The sequence below is a fragment of the Salvelinus fontinalis genome, chromosome 4 (genome assembly GCF_029448725.1).
Source record: "Salvelinus fontinalis isolate EN_2023a chromosome 4, ASM2944872v1, whole genome shotgun sequence".
Lineage (NCBI taxonomy): Eukaryota > Metazoa > Chordata > Actinopteri > Salmoniformes > Salmonidae > Salvelinus > Salvelinus fontinalis.
The window spans coordinates 27,873,511-27,896,794 of record NC_074668.1 but is presented as its reverse complement, the minus strand read 5'-3'; the positions used below and the strand labels follow the sequence as shown (position 1 = coordinate 27,896,794).

The following is a 23,284-nucleotide window of genomic DNA, read 5'->3' as shown; positions in this document are numbered from 1 at the left end:
CAAAATGCCGCTCGACCCATGTGTTCTGGCTCTGGCCCGACCCATCGGTTTCTGGGACACATCAGAACGGTTCGAACGTGTTTGCGTTCCACAAATCATTGGGGAGGCACTCAGATCCAGAGTCGATGCGGAGAAAAAAAACGAACGTTCGCGAGCGTGGCGTAGCGTTTGGCCAGAGCAAGGGTTCAGCTGTAGGTAAAGGCGAATAGAATACAACCATAGCCGTGGGAAGTAGAGGTGCTGAGGGTGCTGCAGCACGTCTGTAGCGCCATCCCCACAAAATGGTCTGCACCCTCCCTCCTCCGTCCACAAAAAATTCCTTCTGTGCCCTGTGCTGGGTGGCTGACGATGAACCCTGTACTGACCTGTGGAGGAGAACATGGGTCGTGCCAGGTCGTGGGTGTAGGGGAACCCAGGAAACACCCCCGGGGCAGGGGGACGACTGAACAGGTCCAGCTTTCCATTCATGTCCAGTTTGTGAGGGTCTACCTGCATCTGCTGTTAGCAAGAGGGAGGGGGGTGGCAGAGGGGGAGAGAGAGAGAGAGAGAGAGAGAGAGAGAGAGAGAGAGAGAGAGAGAGAGAGAGAGAGAGAGAGAGAGAGAGAGAGAACACAAAGGAGGTGAAATAAAACATATAAAGAAAAGATAGGAGGAGGAAGAAAAGAAACAGAGGAACTGTCAGTGTTTGCATATGTAAGTAATTAACAATAATTGATGCCAGCACTGTCATAGCTCAAGGAGGGACTTGTAATCTGCTATAATCAGTAATATAATCACTGTGTGAGATCAGAGAGGGGTGACAACATATATAATGCCACTAGATCCCCAACACATACTGTGTCATAACAACATCAGTGTAAGCTGATTAGGCCCACTAAACCCCATGAGGACAGGGTGCCTATGACAGTGACACCATGACAGAGACAACAGGAGACAACCAAAATGGCCGCTGCTTAACTAGATACAGAAAAATAGGAATCCTCTGGAAAGGAAAACACAGCCCTTCCCCCCCTTCCCCTGACCTCCTTATGCCACCCAAGATACAGACAGAAACACACACACGTGCACACACACACACACGTGTGCACACACACACGTGCGCACACACACACGCACGCGCACACACACAGAGAGAGACAGCTGGCCCACCTTCATCTTCTGCTGATGGTGGTAGATCTGCCAGGCAATCTGGACGTGCACCGCACACCACTTGCCAGGTTTCTGGAAATACGCAAAAGACTCGAGGTCAGACCCAAAACCTCAATGCTATGACACAATGATAATGTAGAATTTACTCACTGTTATGACATGATGGTACTGTAGAATTTACTCAATGTTATGACACGACGGTACTGTAGAATTTACTCAATGTTATGACACGACGGTACTGTAGAATTTACTCAATGTTATGACACGACGATACTGTAGAATTTACTCAATGTTATGACACGACGGTACTGTAGAATTTACTCAATGTTATGACACGACGGTACTGTAGAATTTACTCAATGTTATGACACGACGGTACTGTAGAATTTACTCAATGTTATGACACGACAGTACTGTAGAATTTACTCAATGTTATGACACGACGGTACTGCAGAATTTACTCAATGTTATGACACGACGGTACTGTAGAATTTACTCAATGTTATGACACGACGGTACTGTAGAATTTACTCAATGTTATGACACGACGGTACTGTAGAATTTACTCAATGTTATGACACGACGGTACTGTAGAATTTACTCAATGTTATGACACGACGGTACTGTAGAATTTACTCAATGTTATGACACGACGGTACTGTAGAATTTACTCAATGTTATGACACGACGGTACTGTAGAATTTACTTAATGTTATGACACGACGGTACTGTAGAATTTGACAGTGCATGAAAGGAAAATGAAACCATCTCTTACTCTGACTGATGTCCTGAAAGGATCTGATACCTGCGTCAAGATGAGAAAATATGAGCCATTATGAACCCACAGACAAAACAATCAACAACCAAATAAATTGAATGAATCTCCATTGTTGACAGAAAAGTGTGTGCTTGGTGCTTTCGAGGGACAACCAGGGCCTCTAGTCTACTAACCCGTGGGTCCTTATGTAGGAGTGTGTGAGGTACTGCCCCCGGACGGGAGGCTACGTCTATGGGGTTGGAGGACTAAAACAGAGGATAAAGAGATAGAACGAGAGTGAGATATGGAGGAGAGAAAGAGGCAAAGCAAAAGTGTTACAAAGATGGTGGGAAATATGGACTCTGCACAGACTGAAGCACAACATAAGCAAACCAGTACACACTCAAAAACATTGGCTCTTCTGCATTGATTCACGACAAAGAGTCTCTGCAGCTAGAAACTGTACGTGACGTCAATGGCTAGCACTCCTTTAAGGGCTCCGGTGCAGTGTCAGAAAAAGGCCGCAAAGGATATCTTTGAGGTCTAGAAGAACCAGAATGCCTAGATCAGCCATCGTAATCCATCCCAGAGTACTAGGTGATCCCTGTAACCCCTAGCACCACACCTTCCATCCGTCACCCTTCTACCTCCTCAGTGGGGGGATTAAGGTGGTGTACTGTACTCTGACCACCACTAGCACCAGACCACCCTCCAACCCCTCTATCCTTCAACCTCTCTCCTGCTGCTCAGTGGTGCCCAGCGGGGAGGGGGGGGGGGGGGGGTTAGGTGGTGAATGGAGGGATGGAGGGGGCTAACTGTACTGCACTCTAACCATCTGGAGGCAGCCAACAAAAGGCATCCATAATAGAGCCTGTGGGGAATAAGACCAGGGGATTTAGGCCAGCTTTGATTGGTAGCTTACAACAGGGTCAGAGCCTATTGGGCGCCTGCCAGGCCCTGATCGACACACACACGCACGCACGCACACACGCACGCACGCACACACACACACGGCTGCTGCTTATCTCCCCCTGCACAGTGCAGCGCGGCGTGGTGGCTGGCGGCTCAGGCCCAGCCAGCTTAGAGACAGGCCTTGTTTGCATAGTCCATTATTGGGGAAAAAAGAAGCAGGAGCAGATTTATCAGGCCGGTTCAATTCAAACGCAGCTGTCTGCTGCCCTGTACACAGAATGAAAAGTAAGGCTTTGGTGCTATTCAGACCCCCCGATTCTATCCTCATTTCTTGGGTGAGACGTCGAGAGAATGGTAAGTTGCCAGCGCGGGGGCGTTTGTGAAAAACCAGGTGCTCGTTTATTTGTGCGTATGGGTTTTTTGTCCTGTGTGGGTTAGGGAACGAGTTCGGATACATGTGTATGTCTGTACAATGGACTTGCTTTGTGCGAGTGGATGAGTAAAAGCAGGTACTGTATTTTGTATGTGTGTGCGTCTGCAGTACATGTGTGTGTAGGTCTGTGGGGCTAACCTTGGGCTGGAAGGCTCCTTGCAGTGAGCTGAAGGGTCCTGAGTGGGGGAGCAGCGGGGGCATGCCTGGCATTGTGGGGGGGTAGGAGGGGAAGAACTACATGGAGACACAAAACCACCTCTTAAAACAGATTACAACAAGACACATAGAGACAAACCCCACACATACTTCAACACGTGCAGAAGAAGAAATTGATATTTTCTCCAAACTACCTAACCACAGTAAATATTTGAGAGAAAACATACTAAGGGCATGGTGATGGAGGTTGAAAGGAATAAATAGGGTTACTTACATTTGAATGTCTAATGAATGGACTGTCCAGTTTTGGAGCGTATTTGTCGAACTGCAAAAAAAGAAGGAAAAGACAGCAATACGTTAGTGATGCCAAATTGACCAATAACAACAACAGGAACTCTGCATCTATGAACCGAAGACCATCAAAGGAATACAGTGAAACACAATTTGGACTCATTACACCTATTCAGTGACACAACAACACAGGAGAGAGGAAGTTCAGTACACCAGTCAGATCATAAGCCCACGTTTGACAGCAGCTGGCTTAAAGAAAACACTGAGCATTCTGGGGTAATGAGTTTGATTCATTTAGCATGCGCTTGGCTGGCCGAACGGCAGACGGAGATGGCGTTAAATCATCAGCGATATGACTAATCAAATGGACTCCCACAATTAGGGAGACATGATTTTCCAATTCGTCTGCACCACAGAAAAACAGCCATGGAGTTAGGTGTAGATACAGTACTATACTTGGGCGGGGGGAGCCCTCCTTACCTTACAAAAAGGCCCCAGTGTAAAACGAGAAGATTGAGTTATGATTCTTATTGGGTGGAACATTTGGAGAAATGTTAATCTAATTGGCTGTGACAGATGTAGGGTTTTTACAATGATCTCTGTCATCGAAACAGAGCACACAGGGATACATATACTAACGGGGGGGGGGGGGGGGGGGGGGGGTTGTCCTTTTAGTGTGTGAGACAAAAGAAAGAGAGACCTGAAAGAAAATCGCAGAGACGTGTCAATATTCTATGCGCAAGATCATATAACTGTGGGTCTACGAACAGTAAGTCTTTTATAGGGGAAATTGAATTGGGCAGACTATGTTTTCCATGCAAGGGAGCTCGTTGTGGACATGTACAGCATGGGACTGAAATAACTTTGGAAGCCTCAAATGGTTTAATATAATGAAACATTTTCCGAAGCATACCCTATGACTAATGGAATAATGACATTTGGATTTCAACAGAAAGACTATAGCCTCATATACAGTATCAGATTATGTATGCCTTCATGTAAGCCAATACTGCTCCTCTATTTTGAAACTGGCTAATTGCAACTGACAGTAACTTATTCCTATTCCGTAAATACACAAACCATTTGCATGTACTTTTGGAAGTGTTTTGACAAAGCCTTCTTGGCAAACCACCGCTGGTTTGGGTTTACATAAAGAAGAAAAACGGGTTGCACATGAATCAGTGAAATCTGTGTGTGTGTGTGTGTGTGTGCCTCCCTCCTGCGACGTAAACGGGAAAGGAGGCGTTTTTTCTCGCTCAACACACTCGGCACAGCTCCTCTCTCTAACTGGGCTGGGCCTCCCAGTGAAGCGGGGCCATTCAACATCAAGCCGCAGTGAACGGACACAGCGGCGGGCAGCGTGTTTGTTTTTGCGGGCGATAATTGGCCCAAATCAAACACAGACACCCTATTGAGTGGAAATGCTGAGGCAGCTTCCGAGCACATTCAACTGGTCAGCTCCCCTTCTCCCCCTCTACCCCCTCCTCCCCTTCTGAAGCACGGGCCTGTTTAATGTTTTACACCGGGGGAGTAACACTCGCTGGTGGCTTTATGGCTGTCTATAAAACTCCTGCTTTATAATTTACGGGCCCTGTCAGAGGTTTATTGTAAACAGCTTTGGATAATTAAAGCTCAATAATTCATCTTTAACCAATTAAGGATGTTCCTTTTCCCTAAGAAGACAGAGGGGAAAATAGACACTCACTGTTGCCATTTGGCAAGGCCACCTGCTTGAGGGTGTAGAACAATAAACAAATACAGAGGATTCATCATTTCATTAATTACAGCTATTAGCCAAGGGCTGTTACGTAGCTGAAATGACACGGAGCACTCAAAAGTGAGCACAGCTGGGCCGATGCGATGCAACTGCACACTTCATGACCAACACTACAAAACAACCACAACATCCACATTACTCATGCCTCTCTAAACAGTCAAATGGAAGTGAAATTGCAATGCTACTGGAGGGAAGGGAGAGAGAGAAAACAACACGGGTTAAGTAAAAACAGTCTCAACGAAACATAATACATTAACAGCCTTACATTCCATTGTAGCAACAATGCATCAGCCACAACATCAAGATGTGAACGCACACAGCCACACACCACATAATACCACTACTGGCAAGAGGACACAATAACTCCAGTTCTTTTCCTCTTCAAACAGAGTGCATATAAATAATGCCCGGCTGACATATAGAGGCATGGAGGGATCAGCTGTAGACAGAAGAGGATAACAGCAGCCTACACATGCTTTTTGACTAAGAGACTCAAACTAAACAGTCTCCCTGACTGCTTATCACATAGCTGTGTAATGTCCTGTCAATAAGCTAAGCCTTTTGCCTGGGTTTTATGACATGTTAGATTCCACAAAGCAAAGAGCTCCAAATGGGTGCTCTAAATGGGCCCTAGCCTCTTAATCAGGGGTCATGACATGATGGATTGTATCTATTAGGCTAATGTTGAAAGGGCACAAATGCGAGTCCTGTCTGAATGGGTTTCTCAGATTGCTATATGCATACCAAATGATTGATGGATGAATACTCAGAACTTGTCCGGAGAACATTTTTCCGATCTAGAGCTGCCAATGTTTTGCCCTTGGCTGACTCGATGCCGGTGCCTTGCCTGATGGCGGTTGAAAAGGCACGGAAGCAATTATGCATTATCAAAACAGTCCGAATGACGTCACTCCCTTTCATCTGGAAAGAAGTCATTGAGTGTAACCACAGGCTTTGAATTTGTCATTGCTGAGCATAAGCCCCCAGTGCACCGCAGTCACGCCACACATCTGTTGGAAGGCCCTTTTTGTTTCTGTTGCGGTGCAGGGAAATCAGAACATTCAAAAACATTTCAAACACATCCATATGAAAACAATAAAAACACGCCCTTCAATCGGTCTCCTTTCTTCCAGGGCAAAACATTTGAAATGGCGAAATGTATGTCATGTTCAGAGAGAGAATGATGAATAAATTGAATCAACTGTACTGACGTACATTGAATGGCATGGCTTCTGCAAGCTTCCTTTTGGTGGAAAGGAAAAGGGGCATATTGTGAGCCTTTGTGCATTGTAAACCAATGAAGCTTGGGGCCATCTATATAGGCTAACCCACATGTAAAACTCTGGTCCCAAAGCATAACGTCTAGTATTATATGTAGCAGCAGTCTGTGAGTTAGGTCTGGTTTCAGCATTGAGGATGAACCACTACAAACATGTGTACTGTTGGAGGGGAGACTACTCATTATGGGGTTGTGGTGAGGATTATGCCCCTGCCTCCTACTTCTCAGCCCTCAGTAAAACACACGGTTACTGTTACTGTAACATGTTGGGTCGGGAAGGAGGGCAGGCTCTGGCCCTATCAGTCGGGGGGGGGGGTACTGGAGGGGGGTGACCAGGGGAGTCGTTTGGAGATTTGGGGGACAAGGAAGGGGGGGGGGGGGGGGGGGGGGTTGAGGTACTGTATATGGGAGCTTTACTTATCCTCACATTTCTGGCTGGGGTTCGCACCATGGGGGGTGCGGTGGGCGGAGTAATGATGGCGGCCGGGGGCAGACTGGGCGGGAAGGGCGTGAAGGTGTGCTGGTGGGTGTGTTGGTGCTGATGCATGTGCTGGTGTTGGTGAAACGCTCCCCTCAGGAGTGACACAGGGGCCAGCGGGGACCCCGCGGAGGACGGCCCCCGGCTCCGCCCCTCTGAACTCTGAACCAGGAAGCGGTTATTCAGCTCCTGCCGCAGGAGGTCATGCTCTGCAAGAAAGGAGAGCGAGAAAAGGGGGGGAAAGGGAGACACAAGAAAGGCACGGCGCCAGTCAGTTTTAACAACGGGTAGAAGAGAAGAAAGAATAGTCACCTGGCATTCTCTGTTTCTCCAGCTCATACTGTGAGGGTTTTCTACGTGAGGACTCATTGGTGGTGGTAAGAGAGTTGCCTGTGACAATGTGCCAATCAGAATCCCCGAATGAGGCTGGCAATACATGATTGGTTGGTTGAATGATATCAACAGGCTGGTATCTAAAGACAAGAGAGAACCAAGAGTCACCTCAGCAGAAAACACAGCAGACTCTCCCTCCACTCTGTCTTAGATCTCAATGCTACATATTCTAGCTACTCCTAGTACTATTACGTTAAACGTCTATTACAGTACACTAAACATTGAAATAGTATCAATAAAGAATTATTGACAACAAACAATCATTTCTCTTATACAGAGACAAAGTCATATAAAGACACAATTTGTCTACATTTGACATATTTCAATACAATGTAAACACTACAGCATTTACACAGTAGAAGAACAAAAAGGCAGCTTTAATATGAAAGTCTTCCGTCATTTCGCTCAAGTCTTATCAGACAGGACCTCCCCCTGACCTGGCATAAGAGAACAGTTAGTTGACAGCATGCAGCGTGGAGGTGGAAACATCCTCTGGCATTTCCCTCCAAACCCAGATTACTAAAACAGAACTAACAAAGGGGTGCCGTGTCTACAAATGCAGGCTAACATTGTTTCGGTTTAGAAATCTCTACCATTGTTGAAGTAACATGGAGGGGCATCAACATATTTCAAATGCCTTTATAATTTGTAATGGGATTATTTAATAGTCTTCCATCTATCCATTATTCCCTCTGTTAGTGCATGTGAAATTGTAATAAACGAGTTCACTTACCACATCATCAAATTAGAATTGAATGGTTACAGCGCTTGTTACAGAACCATGTAACCTGGCATGTCAACGTCTACTTAATGTTACATAAATCACTTCATTTGTTCCCTCTGTACTTGGAAGCGTGTACTGTACAGTTGGGTTTACATTTATTTCTGCAACAATTGACTTGGAAATCACAATATAAGATTGTTACTTTGGCTGAATTGCTACTTGATGTTAGAGACAGACTAGCCTTGATGCCAGAGCGGCCAGGAGGGCAGTGTTACCTGGGTAGGGGGTGCCAGCGGGATGCCCAGGGACCACAAGGCTGTTGGTGGGTAAGGTCGGAGGTGGCGGAAGTGTGGCGGGGGTTGCGAACATGGCCGGATGGCGATGGGCCGGGCTTCGCAGGGAGGAATAGTGCGAGGTAGAAAGGTTGGCTATGGACAGGGGCAGGGCCGGGGTGGAGGAGGGGAGGCCGCTCAGGTGGTGGGGAGAGGGGGGCAGGTGGTGGTGCTTGGGGAGGCCTGCACTGCCGCCGCTGTGAATGTAATGTTAGAGAAGACAGAGAGAGAAAAACCTTGTCAGCAATGAGTTATAGATTGTGTATTCAGTGAATTTGTGTTGGTTTATTACATGACTGGAAGCTGCATCTGTAAATGCTGAGAATATGTGTGTATAATGTGATGTGCTGACCTGAATTTCCAATTGAGTAGACAATATAAAAGGAATTGTATCATATTATAAACTGGGTGGTTCGAGCCCTGAATGCTGATTGGTTGACAGCCGTGGTATATCAGACCATATACCACGGGTATGAAAAAACATTTATTTTTACTGTTCTAATTACGTTGATAACCAGTTTATAATAGTAATAAGGCACCTTGGGGGTTTGTGGTAAATAGCCAATATACCACGGCTAAGGGCTGTGTCCGCGATGCTTCATGCCTAAGAACAGCCCTTAGCCGTGGTATATTGGTCATATACCACACCCCCTCGTGCCTTATTGCTTAATTATATCATATCAGCAAGGCATAAAGCAGGGGTGTCAAACTCATTCCACGGAGGGCCGAGTGTCTGCGGGTTTTCCTTTCAATCAAGACCAAGACAACCTTTATAATTAGTGACCTTAATTCATCAATCAAGTACAAGGGTGGAGCGGAAACCCGCAGCTACTCGGCCTCTGTGGAATGAGTTTGACACATGGCATAAAGCATAAGAAGAATGCTAGGCATAACTAAACAGACCCAGAGCATAATGATCTGACATTACTAAACAGACCCAGAGCATACGGATCAGACATAACTAAACAGACTCAGAGCATATGGATCAGATGGTGTCCTACTGTACCTGATGTCGTGCAGGCTGTTGTAATGCAGTGGGTGATGCTGGTGCAGTTGGTGGCTGATGAGAGGCCTGGCGTGGTGTTGGTGCTGGGGGGGAGGGAGCGAGACGGGGACACGGTGCTCCTGGAGAGGGTGGGGCTGGGCCCTCAGCAGGGGAGGGGTGGGGAATCTGGGGATGGGCGGCACCCGATCCGACTCTCTCTTGATGAGGAGGGGGGGCGGGGAGGTGAGCTGCGCCTTGGGGAGGGGCTGAGGGGGGGCTGCCGCGGTGGCAGCGGGGGCAGGGGAGCCCGAAGGCGGGGAGGCCGGGATGGGGCTGGACACGGGCGGGGCGAAGGACACCTCGTTACTCTGCTCCTGGCTACGCTGGAGCCCAGAGACTTTGGCCGAGCTGACAGTCTTGGACTCTGGATTCTCATTCGTTGACACACCTGCATAGACAAAGAAACAACAAACGTGAAGGGAGGCGGTAGATATACACCTGTAGGTAAGCATCCACCATAACAATTGAAAATGTTTCCCTTATTAGAATTCAACCTATTTCTTGGTACGGTTCACCATTGCCTGGTGAAAGGAAAAAGCTTGGAGAAGTGTCTGTTTAACAGTTATGGAGAACTGTGTGTGGTATGTAGGTCCAGAAGACAGAGCTAAGCTAATAGCTGCCTGTCTCCCCTCTTTCCCCTCCCACTCTCTCCCTCACCTTACTGCCTCTACACTTCTTCTACCCAAGGTTCCCCTTTTCTTTCCCTTTCTAGGTTTCATGAAGTGTTTAATCAGTCATTTTCATGCTTGACTATAATCAGATGATCAAATCTCTGCGAGCGATCCAGTCAGTATGAATAAATCACACCTAATTAAAGTTAAATGCCGCTCCTATTCAGGGCTTTGCTGAGCACACAATCTGGCATGAAATAATTATGTTTCAATTGTGCTGTGAAAAGAGATCATTGCCCCTTATCATGGACTTTTTGCTTCTCCCTCCCCCAGATCTTTCAAGGGATTTCTAAAGCTGTAGCCAAAGCACTTTGAACCCAGCCAGCCACTTCATCACAGCCAATTCATCAATTCATCAGCTTTTATAATGAAGAGCATTCCATAGAACTACCATGATCAGTACCGAGAGCATAACATTTTAATGGGCTACAATGTTTCTACTAAATAACTAATACCACAGAAAAAATATACAGCTCAAGGAGCATTTAATTGGAATCTACTGACAAAAAAGCACTGCTGGAGAAAATGGTGGATGACAGAACAAGTGCTAGTAGTGATAATGGCATATTTCACCACAGTCAGCTAGCTACATTTAAACACGCAGGGTGGATGCAATATTACTAAACAAGACAGTGGTAGCAGCGGTAAACCTAAAATACACGTTTCAAATGAGCAAAGCAGTAAGGAGCAAAGTGGAATCCCTCTGAATATAGAAATATCACAGAACAAATATGAAAGGAGCAAATTGAGAGTGACAGATCGAGATAGAGGGAGAGAAGAGCCAAGGAGAGAATGGACCTTTAAGCATCTCTAATCTCTGTCTCTAATGCAGCAGATTCAAGAAGGCTTACTAGAGCCTCAATTAAACAGCTCCATGGGCGCAGCACAGCGCTGCAGCGAGCAGCCAGTGAGAGCTAGCCTCCAGCATTTAGCAGCCAGTGAGAGCTAGCCTCCAGCCTTCAGCAGCCATTGAGAGCTAGCCTCCAGCCTTCAGCAGCCATTGAGAGCTAGCCTCCAGCCTTTAGCAGCCAGTGAGAGCTACCCTCCAGCCTTCAGCAGCCATTGAGAGCTAGCCTCCAGCCTTTAGCAGCCAGTGAGAGCTAGCCTCCAGCATTTAGCAGCCAGTGAGAGCTAGCCTCCAGCCTTTAGCAGCCAGTGAGAACTAGCCTCCAGCCTTCAGCAGCCAGTGAGAGCTAGCCTCCAGCCTTTAGCAACCAGTGAGAGCTAGCCTCCAGCCTTCAGCAGCCATTGAGAGCTAGCCTCCAGCCTTTAGCAGCCAGTGAGAGCTAGCCTCCAGCATTTAGCAGCCAGTGAGAGCTAGCCTCCAGCCTTTAGCAGCCAGTGAGAGCTAGCCTCCAGCCTTCAGCAGCCAGTGAGAGCTAGCCTCCAGCCTTTAGCAGCCAGTGAGAGCTAGCCTCCAGCCTTCAGCAGCCAGTGAGAGCTAGCCTCCAGCCTTCAGCAGCCAGTGAGAGCTCAGCTCCTCAGCTCCTCTCAGCTCAGAGCCTCAGAGCAGATAGACTCCTAATGGAATATCCAGGGCTTATTAGAACCCGCTTAATCGTCCAAGGATTCAAACGCCCATAAAAGGTAATAAAACGCTGTATGGCGATTTTAAACACGTCCCCCCTTCAACTCTACAGGAGAAACGGGGGAGGCAAAGGTGTCACAACTTTCCTAACGAATTCAGGTCTGGTTATAATAATACGGCTTTATTATAAAAAGGGTCTGGAATAAGGATACCTTGTCTGGGTGGGGGCCTTGTCTCAGAGAGAGAGGGAGCGAGAGAGAGGAAGAGAGAGAGAGAAAGGCAAATAATTCTCTGTTGAAATGTCACCCTTCACTGATGTTGCCGTGGAAACCCCTCTCTTTCCTAGACACATTGTGGAGAAACTGAAAGCAGCAGTGTTGCTACCAGAGTCTAGCCACTAGGACGGCTGAAGCTGTGACACTGAGGACACAATGAGTGGTGGTGGGTTATCTTAATGATGATTATAATGGGTTGTAATGGAGGCGGGGGGAGACTCTTCATCTCCTCATTAAAACAGTTTGCCAGACTAGACCAGGCCGGGGGGGGGGGGGGGGGGGGGCAGTCCACTTCACACATGCATGCGCACACACAGATACACACAACTATGCACCCACGCAAGCATACACACAGCCAGGGCTGCCATTTACCTTCTCATTCTAATGAATGGCACCAGGATCTGATTCAAAATCACTGTTTAAGGCAGGATGGTGACATAACAACCCCTAGTACTGTCTGGTCTGCCTAGGGGCTGATGCTAAAATGGTATACTATCATACACAGTTGACGTCAGAAGTTTACATACACTTAGGTTGGAGTCATTAAAACTCGTTTTTCAACCAGTCCATAAATTTCTTGTTAACAAACTATAGTTTTGGCAAGTCGGTTAGGACATCAACTTTGTGCATGACACAAGTAATTTTCCCAACATTTGTTTACAGACAGATTATTTCACTTATAATTCACTGTATCACAATTCCAGTGGTTCAGAAGTTTACATACACTATGTTGACTGTGCCTTTTTAAACAGCTTGGGAAATTCCAGAAAATGCCATGGCTTAGAAGCTTCTGATAGGCTAATTGACATCATTTGAGTCAATTGGAGGTGTACATGTGGATGTATTTCAAGGCCTACCTTCAAACTCAGTGCCTCTTTGCTTCACATCATGGGAAAATCAAAAGAAATCAGCCAAGACCTCAGAAAAGAAATTGTAGACCTCCACAAGTCTGGTTCATCCTTAGGAGCAACTTCCAAACGCCTGAAGGTACCACGTTCATCTGTACAAACAATAGTATGCAAGTATAAACACCATGGGACCACACAGCCGTCATACCGCTCAGGAAGGAGACGCGTTCTCTCTCCTAGAGATGAACGGACTTTTGTGCGAAAAGTGCAAATCAATCCCAGGACAACAGCAAAGGACCATGTGAAGATGCTGGAGGAAACAGGTACAAAAGTATCTATATCCACAGTAAAACGAGTCCTACATCGACATAACCTGAAAGGCCGCTCAGCAAGGAAGAAGCCACTGCTTCAAAACCGCCATATAAAAGACAGACTACGGTTTGCAACTGCACATGGGAACAAAGATCGTACTTTTTGAAGAAATATCCTCTGGTCTGATGAAACAAAAATAGAACTGTTTGGCCATAATGACCATCGTTATGTTTGGAGGAAAAAGGGGGAGGCTTGCAAGCCGAAGAAAACCATCTCAACCGTGAAGCACGAAGGTGGCAGCATCATGTTGTGGGGGTGCTTTGCTGCAGGAGGGGCTAGTGCACTTCACAAAATAGATGGGATCATGAGGTAGGAAAATTATGTGGATATATTGAAGCAACATCTCAAGACAACAGTCAGGAAGTTAAAGCTTGGTCGCAAATGGATCTTCCAAATGGACAATGACCCCAAGCATACCTCCAAAGTTGTGGCAAAATGGCTTAAGGACAACAAAGTCAAGGTATTGGAGTGGCCATCACAAAGCCCTGACCTCAATCCTATAATTTGTGGGCAGAACTGAAAATGCATGTGCGAGAAAGGAGGCCTACAAACCTGACTCAGTTACACCAGCTCTGTCAGGAGGAATGGGCCAAAATTCACCCAACTTATTGTGGGAAGCTTGTGGAAGGCTATCTGAAATGTTTGACCCAAGTTAAACAATTTAAAGGCAATGCTACCAAATACTAATTGAGTGTGTGTAAAAGCTGAAATAAATCCTTCTCTCTACTATTATTCTGACATTTCACATTCTTAAAATAAAGTGGTGATCCTAACTGACCTAAAACAGGGAATTTTTAATAGGATTAAATGTCAGGAATTGTGAAAAACTGAGTTTAAATGTATTTGGCTGAGGTGTATGTAAACCTCCGACTTCAACTGTATGGCTCTCAGCTTCTATCTGCTTCATACTGTGTTGGGCATATGCCTTGAAGTTCTAAAATGCCCTTGTAAATTCATAGCTACATACACAATCCCCCTACAACAAACAAACAGACATGAGAAGTGAACAATCAACGGAAACCTTGTTTGTTATTGCTGAGAATGTACAAATCCCATAACAACTCTAGATTGTCTTTCTGTCTGAAGCTAAACAGAAGGCCTGGTGGTATCCAAGTGACAGGAAGTCTTCTCTGACATGTTTCATCACACGGCTTAATGCGGTTACAAGAAATTTTCAACTAGTAACACTGTCACCGCCCAAAGCAACTAACAGCTCTCCTCGCAACTGAATCTGACGACTGTCAACAGTACTTCCACAGTCAATCACAGCTGTCGGGTTTTCACTTTGCCTTTTTCTCTCAGGACAACATGTTATTTCCCTGGAAAATCCCACACCTTTATACAGTAGGAAAGTTGAGCTGTACTAATAAACATCGTAGACAGTCATTCAAATTAGGCCATGAAAATGGGGAGGGAAAACAAATGCCATGAAAACAACCTGTCATGCATGGCACAACATGGCAACAGATGGAGATAGAACCAGGATGAGGACAGCCTTACTGTGAACCTCCCAGGCCCAGTTAGTGTACGAGTTGACAGTGACACTCCCTTGGGGAGTGTTGGCATTACTGTTCACCAGATGACATTTCAGGCCACTATTGATCATTTTAAAAGTCGCTCCTGTGGCCTGTGTACTCTGGGGATTTAGCCCTTATGTACACGTGCCTGGTGTGGCACTGAGGGGAGGGAGGAGAGGACGGATGGAGGGGGGGGGGGGGGGGGGGGGTGAATGGAGGGAGCAATAAAGGGAGGGATGGATGGAGGGGGGTGGAGACACCAGACTGACGACAGGCCAAGGGACGCCCCCTCGATGACTGATGTGTCCATCGGGGACGTGGGCGACCTCTGTGACCCGTGTTGTTGCTCCTGTCTCTGATACCCCTCTGTGCCCCTGGAACATCTGGAGAGCTGGCTACCAGGAATAGAGTGGGAATAGGGTGCCATTTGTGATGCAGGCATCTCCAGTCCTCTTCACTCTCCATCCCTCCCTCTGTCCCTCTACACTGACAGAAAGACACAGGGAGGCTAGATGGTCTGTGCTGCCAGCAACCCGGGCCATCAATAAAAGCCAAGGTGGTCCATCATGATCATGACACACAGAGACCATTAGGTTACTCTGAGTAGACTGACTCATAGTTGATGAGGCTTGGATGTTTTACATGTAAATGCATGTTGTGCATGACTTACTTCACATGAACCATTTTGCCCCTTGGGGAGAATAGGTTGTGTATAAGAGGTTGTGTATGACAATAAACAATTCGAGAGGATTTGAATGAAACAAGAACAGACCATTGAGAACCAAAGCAGTTCTACTGTGCGCGCATACAATTACTATTTTTGCATATGTCTTTGTTTACTTTAGTAGATACCCAAATGCAGGGTGACTTGCAAAGTATGGAAGAGAATCCATTGTCAATGCTTTGCTATTTACTTCAGGCACACCAGGGACGTGGCCACCTGCAAACGAACCCAACGTCCCTCTGGATCAGAGATCAAAAACCTGTCCTAATTGGGTTGCCGCAAAACCATCCATCATGCAAATCAGAGAGTTGTATGAATAACCTGGCCACTACAGCCACCACTGCCCTGCAGTCCATTACAACCCAGGGCAGGAGGAAACAAACCTGCATGCAAATGCAGTTTTAAGATTAGACATTGGGATTACGCAAATAATCCGCAACATGACCAGAGGCCATTGCAGCCATGCGCTGAGAGACAAATAGAAGAGATCCAAGCCACCCCGGTCACCACAGTCACCTCGCCCGCCAGCAGTTCTCATTTACAAGGCAAACGCTGCGGTGGGCTCACATTACACCCTCGCCTTGCCAGAACATAAACAGTCAGCGACGCTCACAAAAAGAGGATATCTAAAAAAAGGACGCAAATAACGACATGAAACGAGGAGTCTCCTGGAAAAGTTGGAGGATGCAGACGGTACTGTAGGACCCGCTCCACCTTGCTCTCCCTTCCAGCTTGGCTCTGTTCAATAGGAAACTCTCCTGTTTCTCAGTAGAACCAGGCTTTTACATTTTAATGAAAAAAAAAAAATCTCTCCAGTGTCTGTCTGTGCACGCCAAGGCCTAGCTAGCTCTAGCTCACGACTGGCTGAGTGGCTGTGGATGATGACTAAAACAGATAATGGCAGGAGACAGAAAACTAAATGGAGTCTTGGAATCAATACATCATTGCTGCCTGCCTGCCTGCCTGTCTGTGAGGCATTCTGGGTAACAAGAAGAGAAAAAGAGGCAGTGATTTGATCGAAATAATTTTGGAGGATAATGAATGAATGGGAGACTGGAGCGTCGAGTAGCGGCAAATCGTCATGTTAATAATCAAATCACAGCAAAATTTGCGATGGTCAGTTTTCTCCTCCTCACACTATTTCATCTGCCTGGGAGCGTTTGGAATGGCATTTAGCGGGAGGCCAAGGCAATGCTTTGTGAAATTACTCAGAGATGTTAATGGGAAATGAACAGGGAGAGGCAGCCAAGATATCTAGAAAGTGGGGACAGCTGGCGTGTTTCAATTAGTTCTTTCCATTGCAGCTGACAAAAGAACTCGAATGGCAACAGAATAGGATGGGTGTTAAGCTGTAACACGTTTACTGTCAAAGCCTGCACATCAATTGTGAGCACCTAATGTTAATTTGGAAGAGCTGGGCTGGCAGCCCCGTCTGGTATGAATCAGTGTCTCTGTTTCTGCATGCTGGGCCTGGATTCAAACCCATATGGCTATATGTGGCACCAGGCATATGTCATCGTCTCTTGTGGCACATGTGATTGCTGTTGAAGGGGATGGTGCAGATTCAGAATAGCGGGCGTTAAATATGGATGCCTGTATGTGCCGACTAGCCAAAATCTGGTACAAGCCATGTGCTTCAGTGTTGGCTAAACCATACCATTGTATGTGTTGCTCTAAACTTTCATTAAAAGCTCTGGTCACAATGAGTTCCAGAGGGATTCCCTCAACCCCCTTTCCTACCCCAAAACCCAGCAGGGTTTATCCCCACGGTACTGTCTTGTTGCAGAGTGGCCACGTGCTTTAGCGTGCCCATCACTCCCAGCCTCACATGAAGACCCTCGGGTCGTTTGAGGTCAGTGACACTGAGACTTCCTGAAGAAAAAAGGCGGATGACATCTTTGAGCCTTTCCACATAAAGCTCAAGTCCCAATGGCTCATCTGACACACACAGGCCACCCCCGCAGCCTGGAATGTGTCCCCTTTCACAGCCGTTGACCCCTGACTAAGGCAGTTTGCCCTGGGCAACGTGTGGACAGACATACAGCGGGAGGAACAGCTATCAACTTCAAGGGTGAATTTCAGAGAGAGAAACATCTCCGGAAGTTGTTTGTGATGTGCGGTGCGGCTCGGAGCTGAGCGCACTAGCCTTATCATTCCATTAATTAGCACGACACGCTTGCCCACTGGACTCGAACGCAGCGGCGGCAGCTGTCTCGATTGATTACAGGAGCGGACGCAGCGCCGCAATTATCTAGATGACTGGAGACAACGCCTGCCACTTCTAATAAAGGCCCCCGGACTCCTTTTAACCATCATGGTGCAGTGGAGAGAGACAACCAACCAAGCCTCCCCCAACCAAGCCTCCCCCAACCAAGCCTCCCCAACCAAGCCTCCCCCAACCAAGCCTCCCCCAACCAAGCCTCCCCCAACCAAGCCTCCCCCAACCAAGCCTCACCCAACCAAGCCTCCCCCAACCAAGCCTCCCCCAACCAAGCCTCCCCCAACCAAGCCTCCCCCAACCAAGCCTCCCCAACCAAGCCTCCCCCAACCAAGCCTCCCCCAACCAAGCCTCCCCCAACCAAGCCTCCCCCAACCAAGCCTCCCCCAACCAAGCCTCCCCCAACCAAGCCTCACCCAACCAAGCCTCCCCCAACCAAGCCTCCCGCCTCTCTGATACCTTCTTAACCTTTTCCGTCTCTCTACAGGGCACAACAGAGCTCTGTGTGGGCTGTACTTCTTCAGCAGCGTGGCAGCTTTATTTAGGCTTGCATAATTCCTTAACATTTTCAACAAAACTGCTTTGTTGCCCTGGCGGAAAACATCCTCCGTTAGGACGGCCAGCGTGGCTAACAAGCCACAGAGAAAACGAGGTAAAAACAGGACAGAAAAAAAGAAGAGAGATGGAAAAAACATCATCTTCAAGCTTCACGTCTCAGCAGAGATGTGTTTGTAAGATGTGTTTCTTCTGGGGATTCGGGAAATGTAAATAAAGGTACTCTCCAGCGTCAGTTCGAGCATGAACCTGCAACGAGCCCACGCCACTAAGTGGATGTAATATTATATTTCAGTGACTAACTGAGTACTTCTCAATGGAAGGAAATGGCTGAATGAGAATCATTCAACAGATCCCAAGTGGCATGACAGGGAGCTGAAAGAGCCTACATGTCTTTCTTCTCCACTCATTTCAGTAAATGGCCTAACTGTCCCCCCCCCCTCCGCCCCAAAAACAAAGCAACAATCGGGAGGTTGACAGCTCTCCACCATTTGTCATACATCATTCAATGTTTTGACGTTTTGCCGCCATAGCTTTTCAGAACCACGAAGGGGTAGGATAAATACTTTCTGCAAGATCGAGTTTCGTCAAGTGCTTTCCAGATAACTGTGTCTATGGGTTCTAGACAAGATGTTGATGTAGATTCCCACCTGTTTTATGCAAATTGTTAAATAAATAGATTCTTATCCAGTAGAATACTAGTACAGCAAGCTTCGTAGTGAAAGCTAAGCTAGTAAACAAAATCAACTATGGTGTCGTTAGTTGGAACTAGATCATCCATAAACTGTTGCATGTTTCTGTCATGTTTTTTGACATGCTTCACCTTGGTGTTATTACAGGCTCAGCCTTCCAGTTCTCTAGTGTTATGATCAGAGCCTGTAGACCACTGCCTGAATACCTATGTACTTATTAGAGCTTGTCAAAGGTCCATCCTTCACTAATGCATTCCTGCTTCCAGTTGAACATCCCCACTGGTGTCTCACATTGCATTTGCCCAAGACTCACAAAGGATATACGTCATGGTGTTTTTAGTGTGATTCTCTCGGAAACAGATAAGCCTAGCTCCTAAAGGTCAAAGATTGACATATGCCTAATGGATGGGCCTTGGCACAGGACACATACTAAGACAAAACAAATGGGTAATCAAAGTAAATACAAATAAATACAGTTCATAATCGACGGAAACAGAATAAGAAGAATGCACATTTATTAATTTCATTTAACAACACTATAAGACAGTTGATATGAGTTTCCATGATAAATACACCCACTGTTTATCATCCTATGTTAGAGGCTAGCAGTAACCCTATCTACCAGACCAGGGTGGGGAGGTGGGGGGGGGGCCTTAAACCTTTGTTGGCTGTTTCTCTATAGATAGCACCCCCATGAGATGTGATTTAAAGTGCCCGAGGTTTCAAATGTTGTCCCCCTAAGGACACAAGCTGTCCAGTAGACAGACACACTGATGCAATCAACACCAAGCCTTCATGAGGCTTCTGTTCACAGCGTGACCAGTGCTAAGCTGCTCCTGGGGTGGTTTACCATTAGGCTAGGACTGTAGACGGAGACGTGACAGCTGTTGAAGATGAGCGAGAGAAACACAATTCTCCTCTAATTGCCATATGTGCAAAATAAGTCAATCTCAGCAGAAAACTGAAAATAGCTCCAATCTTCATTAGTCAGAGCTGAGGACATTTCAACGGAGGTGACGTTTCTAAATGGCACACAGAGAGAAGGGAAGAAAGACAGAAAGAAAGCCTCCATTTTGCTGCTACGAATCTCTTCCCTTGTCAAAGCTGATGACATAGACAGAAGGCTACGATGCAGATGTATAGAATAGCTCTCATGCAGAGCTTAACTAGACAAACACTCAAAGCCTCCTCTGCTGTCGCTCCATTTGGGATCCCCCATGTCCTCCACACAAACCACAAAAAGGGTGAGAATACGCTGGTGTATCAGGTTAGCATACATTCCCAGTGTGTCCTGGCACCCAATCCATCATTCTTAATTAGAGTGCTTCCATGGAGCGCAAGCGGAATAAAAAGACAAAGATACACACTAGGGGGAGAGAGGAAAGACACACACTCAGGGGGAGAGAGGAAAGACACACTCAGAGGGAGAGAGGAAAGACACACACTCAGAGGGAGAGGGGAAAGACACACACTCAGAGGGAGAGAGGAAAGATACACACTCAGAGGGAGAGAGGAAAGACACACACTCAGAGGGAGAGGAAAGACACACACTCAGAGGGAGAGGAAAGACACACACTCAGAGGGAGAGGAAAGACACACACTCAGAGGGAGAGGAAAGACACACACTCAGAGGGAGAGAGGAAAGACACACACTCAGAGGGAGAGGAAAGACACACACTCAGAGGGAGAGGAAAGATACACACTCAGAGGGAGAGGAAAGACACACACTCAGAGGGAGAGGAAAGACACACACTCAGAGGGAGAGGAAAGACACACACTCAGAGGGATAGGAAAGACACACACTCAGAGGGAGAGGAAAGACACACACTCAGAGGGAGAGGAAAGACACACACTCAGAGGGAGAGGAAAGACACACACTCAGAGGGAGAGGAAAGAAAGAAGGGAGGGGAAGTTAATAAGGCAGAGGAGAGGAGAGAGGGAGCAGAGGGCAGGGAGTCATGTCAAGACAACTAATGGAGACAAGGCCCAGCCCCTGACCTGTGGGGCCGCTGTAGGCTGCCTCCCTGCTGCAACACACGCAGCTCTGTCTGCTCACTGACACACTCGCACACTTTGTGCTGACGGGGCCTGAGGTATTGGGTCAAGACTCATGGTAGCACCAGAGTAGAGAGGCCAGCACTAACGTACCGGACACCTCCGCAGCACCTGTCAGCAATGTCTATTTTTTTTATATTTAGTAAATCATTTTGAGAGTAACCCTCCAAAAAGTAATTCAAGAACCTTTTTAATGTCCATATGTCCTAGGAAGCTACGTGTTTGTTTCTAGAGCTTCAAAAATGTGACTGATCAAAGTGTCCTGAAAAAAATCTTAATTTTACTGATTGAATGTAAAGGGATATCGGTGAATAAATGCCGTGGTCAAGGCTACGACGGCGCCAGAGCAATGAGTGGATCTTACTGGGGTCTTCAAAAGTGCATAATTCAAGACTAAGTTTAAATTGTGTGCAGCGCAATGGACATATAACGCACAATGTCTCAGGAAAGACTGTCTGGGCTGTCAATACTGAGTAGGCCTATAGTAGGCCGCAACCTGGATCTACAGGCCGTGGGAAAGGACTTCAGAATACCAGGGGAATCTCTCAATCTGGATTTCATTTCATGAAATTAAATTTACCTTGAATGCAGCTCATTTGTGTACAGACAAAAGTCGCTGCGTTCAACAAAAAATAGCTGCCGAATTTATCCTCATGTTTGTTGTGTAGTAAATGTTTCAGTTTAGTTTTTGATTGTTTTTATTCGTTTTTTTTCCTGTGAAGCACATTGCGTTGCATTCCATGTCTGAAATGTGCTGTATAAATTAGGGTTGTCACGATACCAGTATCGCGATACTCGGAGGGATCGTGGCAAGGAAACAAAACATGAAGCAGAATATATTTCTGGAGGATAAAAGTCCTAATGTTAGAAACAAACAGCAGTATGTTGTCACCTAGAGTAACATTTGTTTATTTTGCAAGCTATAGCACCCACAATTTTACATAAAGTAGGTTTTATAGGACCATAGAGTTAAAAAAAAAAAAAAATTGCCATGGAAAAATATGGAATTGTAGTATCGCAATACTGGTATTGTGACAACCCTCGTGTAAATAAAGCTTGATCTTATTTGATTTGAGGGAGGACTGACTGTATTATTTGGCATTAACAGACTGGTTTAATGCAAAACAACTTTCTATCTAAGCGGGAGAGAACGCGAGGACGGCTTATGTCGTGCAGGTTCATGTAGGCTGTACTGGACAGTTGAATATAAAAATAAATAAATTGGTTGCTGATTAGTATGTTGTTGTATCTATACTGAACAACAATATCAACGCAACATGCTACAATTTCAATGATTTTAATGAGTTACAGTTCATATAAGGAAATCAGTCAATTGAAATGAATTCATTAGGCCCTAATCTATGGATTTCACATGCCAGGGCAGGGGCGCAGCCATGAGTCTGCCTGGGAGGGCATAGGCCCACCCACTTGGGAGCCAGGCCCACCCACTGGCGAGCCAAGCCCAGCAAATCAGAATGAGTTTTTCCCCGCAAAAGGACTTCATTACAGACAGAAATACTCCTCAACACCGCTCCCCCCTCAGACGAAGAAGCCGGATTCGGTCCTGGGCTGGCGTGGTTACACGTGGTCTGCATTTGTGAGGCCGGTTGGACTTACTGCCAAATTCTCAAAAATGATGTTGGGGGCGGCTTATGGTAGAAAAAATTGCACGCTCCCTCAAAACTTGAGACATCTGTGGCATTGTGTTGTGTGACAAAACTGCACATTTTAGAGTGGCCTTTTATTGCCCCAAGCACAAGGTGCACCTGTGTAATGCTGTTTAATCAGCTTCTTGATATGCCACACCTGTCAGGTGGATGGATTATCTTGGCTAAGGAGAGTTGCTCACTAACAGGGATGTAAACAAATTTGAGGTAATTAAGCTTTTGTGCGTATGGACAATTTCTTGGATCTTTTATTTCAGCTCATGAAAAATTAGACCAACACTTACAGGTTGTGTTCATATTTTTGTTCAGTGTAAAATACATTTTACTATCGGCAATGTTTGAATTTCAACTTTTATTACTGAACAAGTAATTGCATTATTGCCTCCAGCCAGGAGTCTAAATGTCAGCCTTGTGACACCGTGTATAGCTTTGTGAA

General features: G+C 46.4%; 1 protein-coding gene across 10 annotated transcripts in view; it reads right to left on the bottom strand.

The window, feature by feature from the left end:
* LOC129853455 (autism susceptibility gene 2 protein-like) overlaps positions 1-23,284 on the bottom strand; it is a 412,695-nt gene that overhangs the window by 8,515 nt on the left and 380,896 nt on the right. For 6 of the 10 annotated variants that reach the window (XM_055919505.1, XM_055919511.1, XM_055919507.1 and 3 more), the window contains 9 exons: positions 9,688-10,114; positions 8,625-8,878; positions 7,182-7,705; positions 3,682-3,732; positions 3,390-3,485; positions 2,101-2,172; positions 1,925-1,954; positions 1,150-1,221; positions 366-498 (listed from right to left, as the gene is read on the bottom strand). In XM_055919505.1, the coding sequence (XP_055775480.1) occupies positions 366-498; positions 1,150-1,221; positions 1,925-1,954; positions 2,101-2,172; positions 3,390-3,485; positions 3,682-3,732; positions 7,182-7,705; positions 8,625-8,878; positions 9,688-10,114 (1,659 nt within the window). The remainder of the gene's footprint in view (positions 1-365; positions 499-1,149; positions 1,222-1,924; positions 1,955-2,100; positions 2,173-3,389; positions 3,486-3,681; positions 3,733-7,181; positions 7,706-8,624; positions 8,879-9,687; positions 10,115-23,284) is intronic. The other 4 variants (XM_055919513.1, XM_055919514.1, XM_055919506.1 and 1 more) reach the window with 3 other exon arrangements.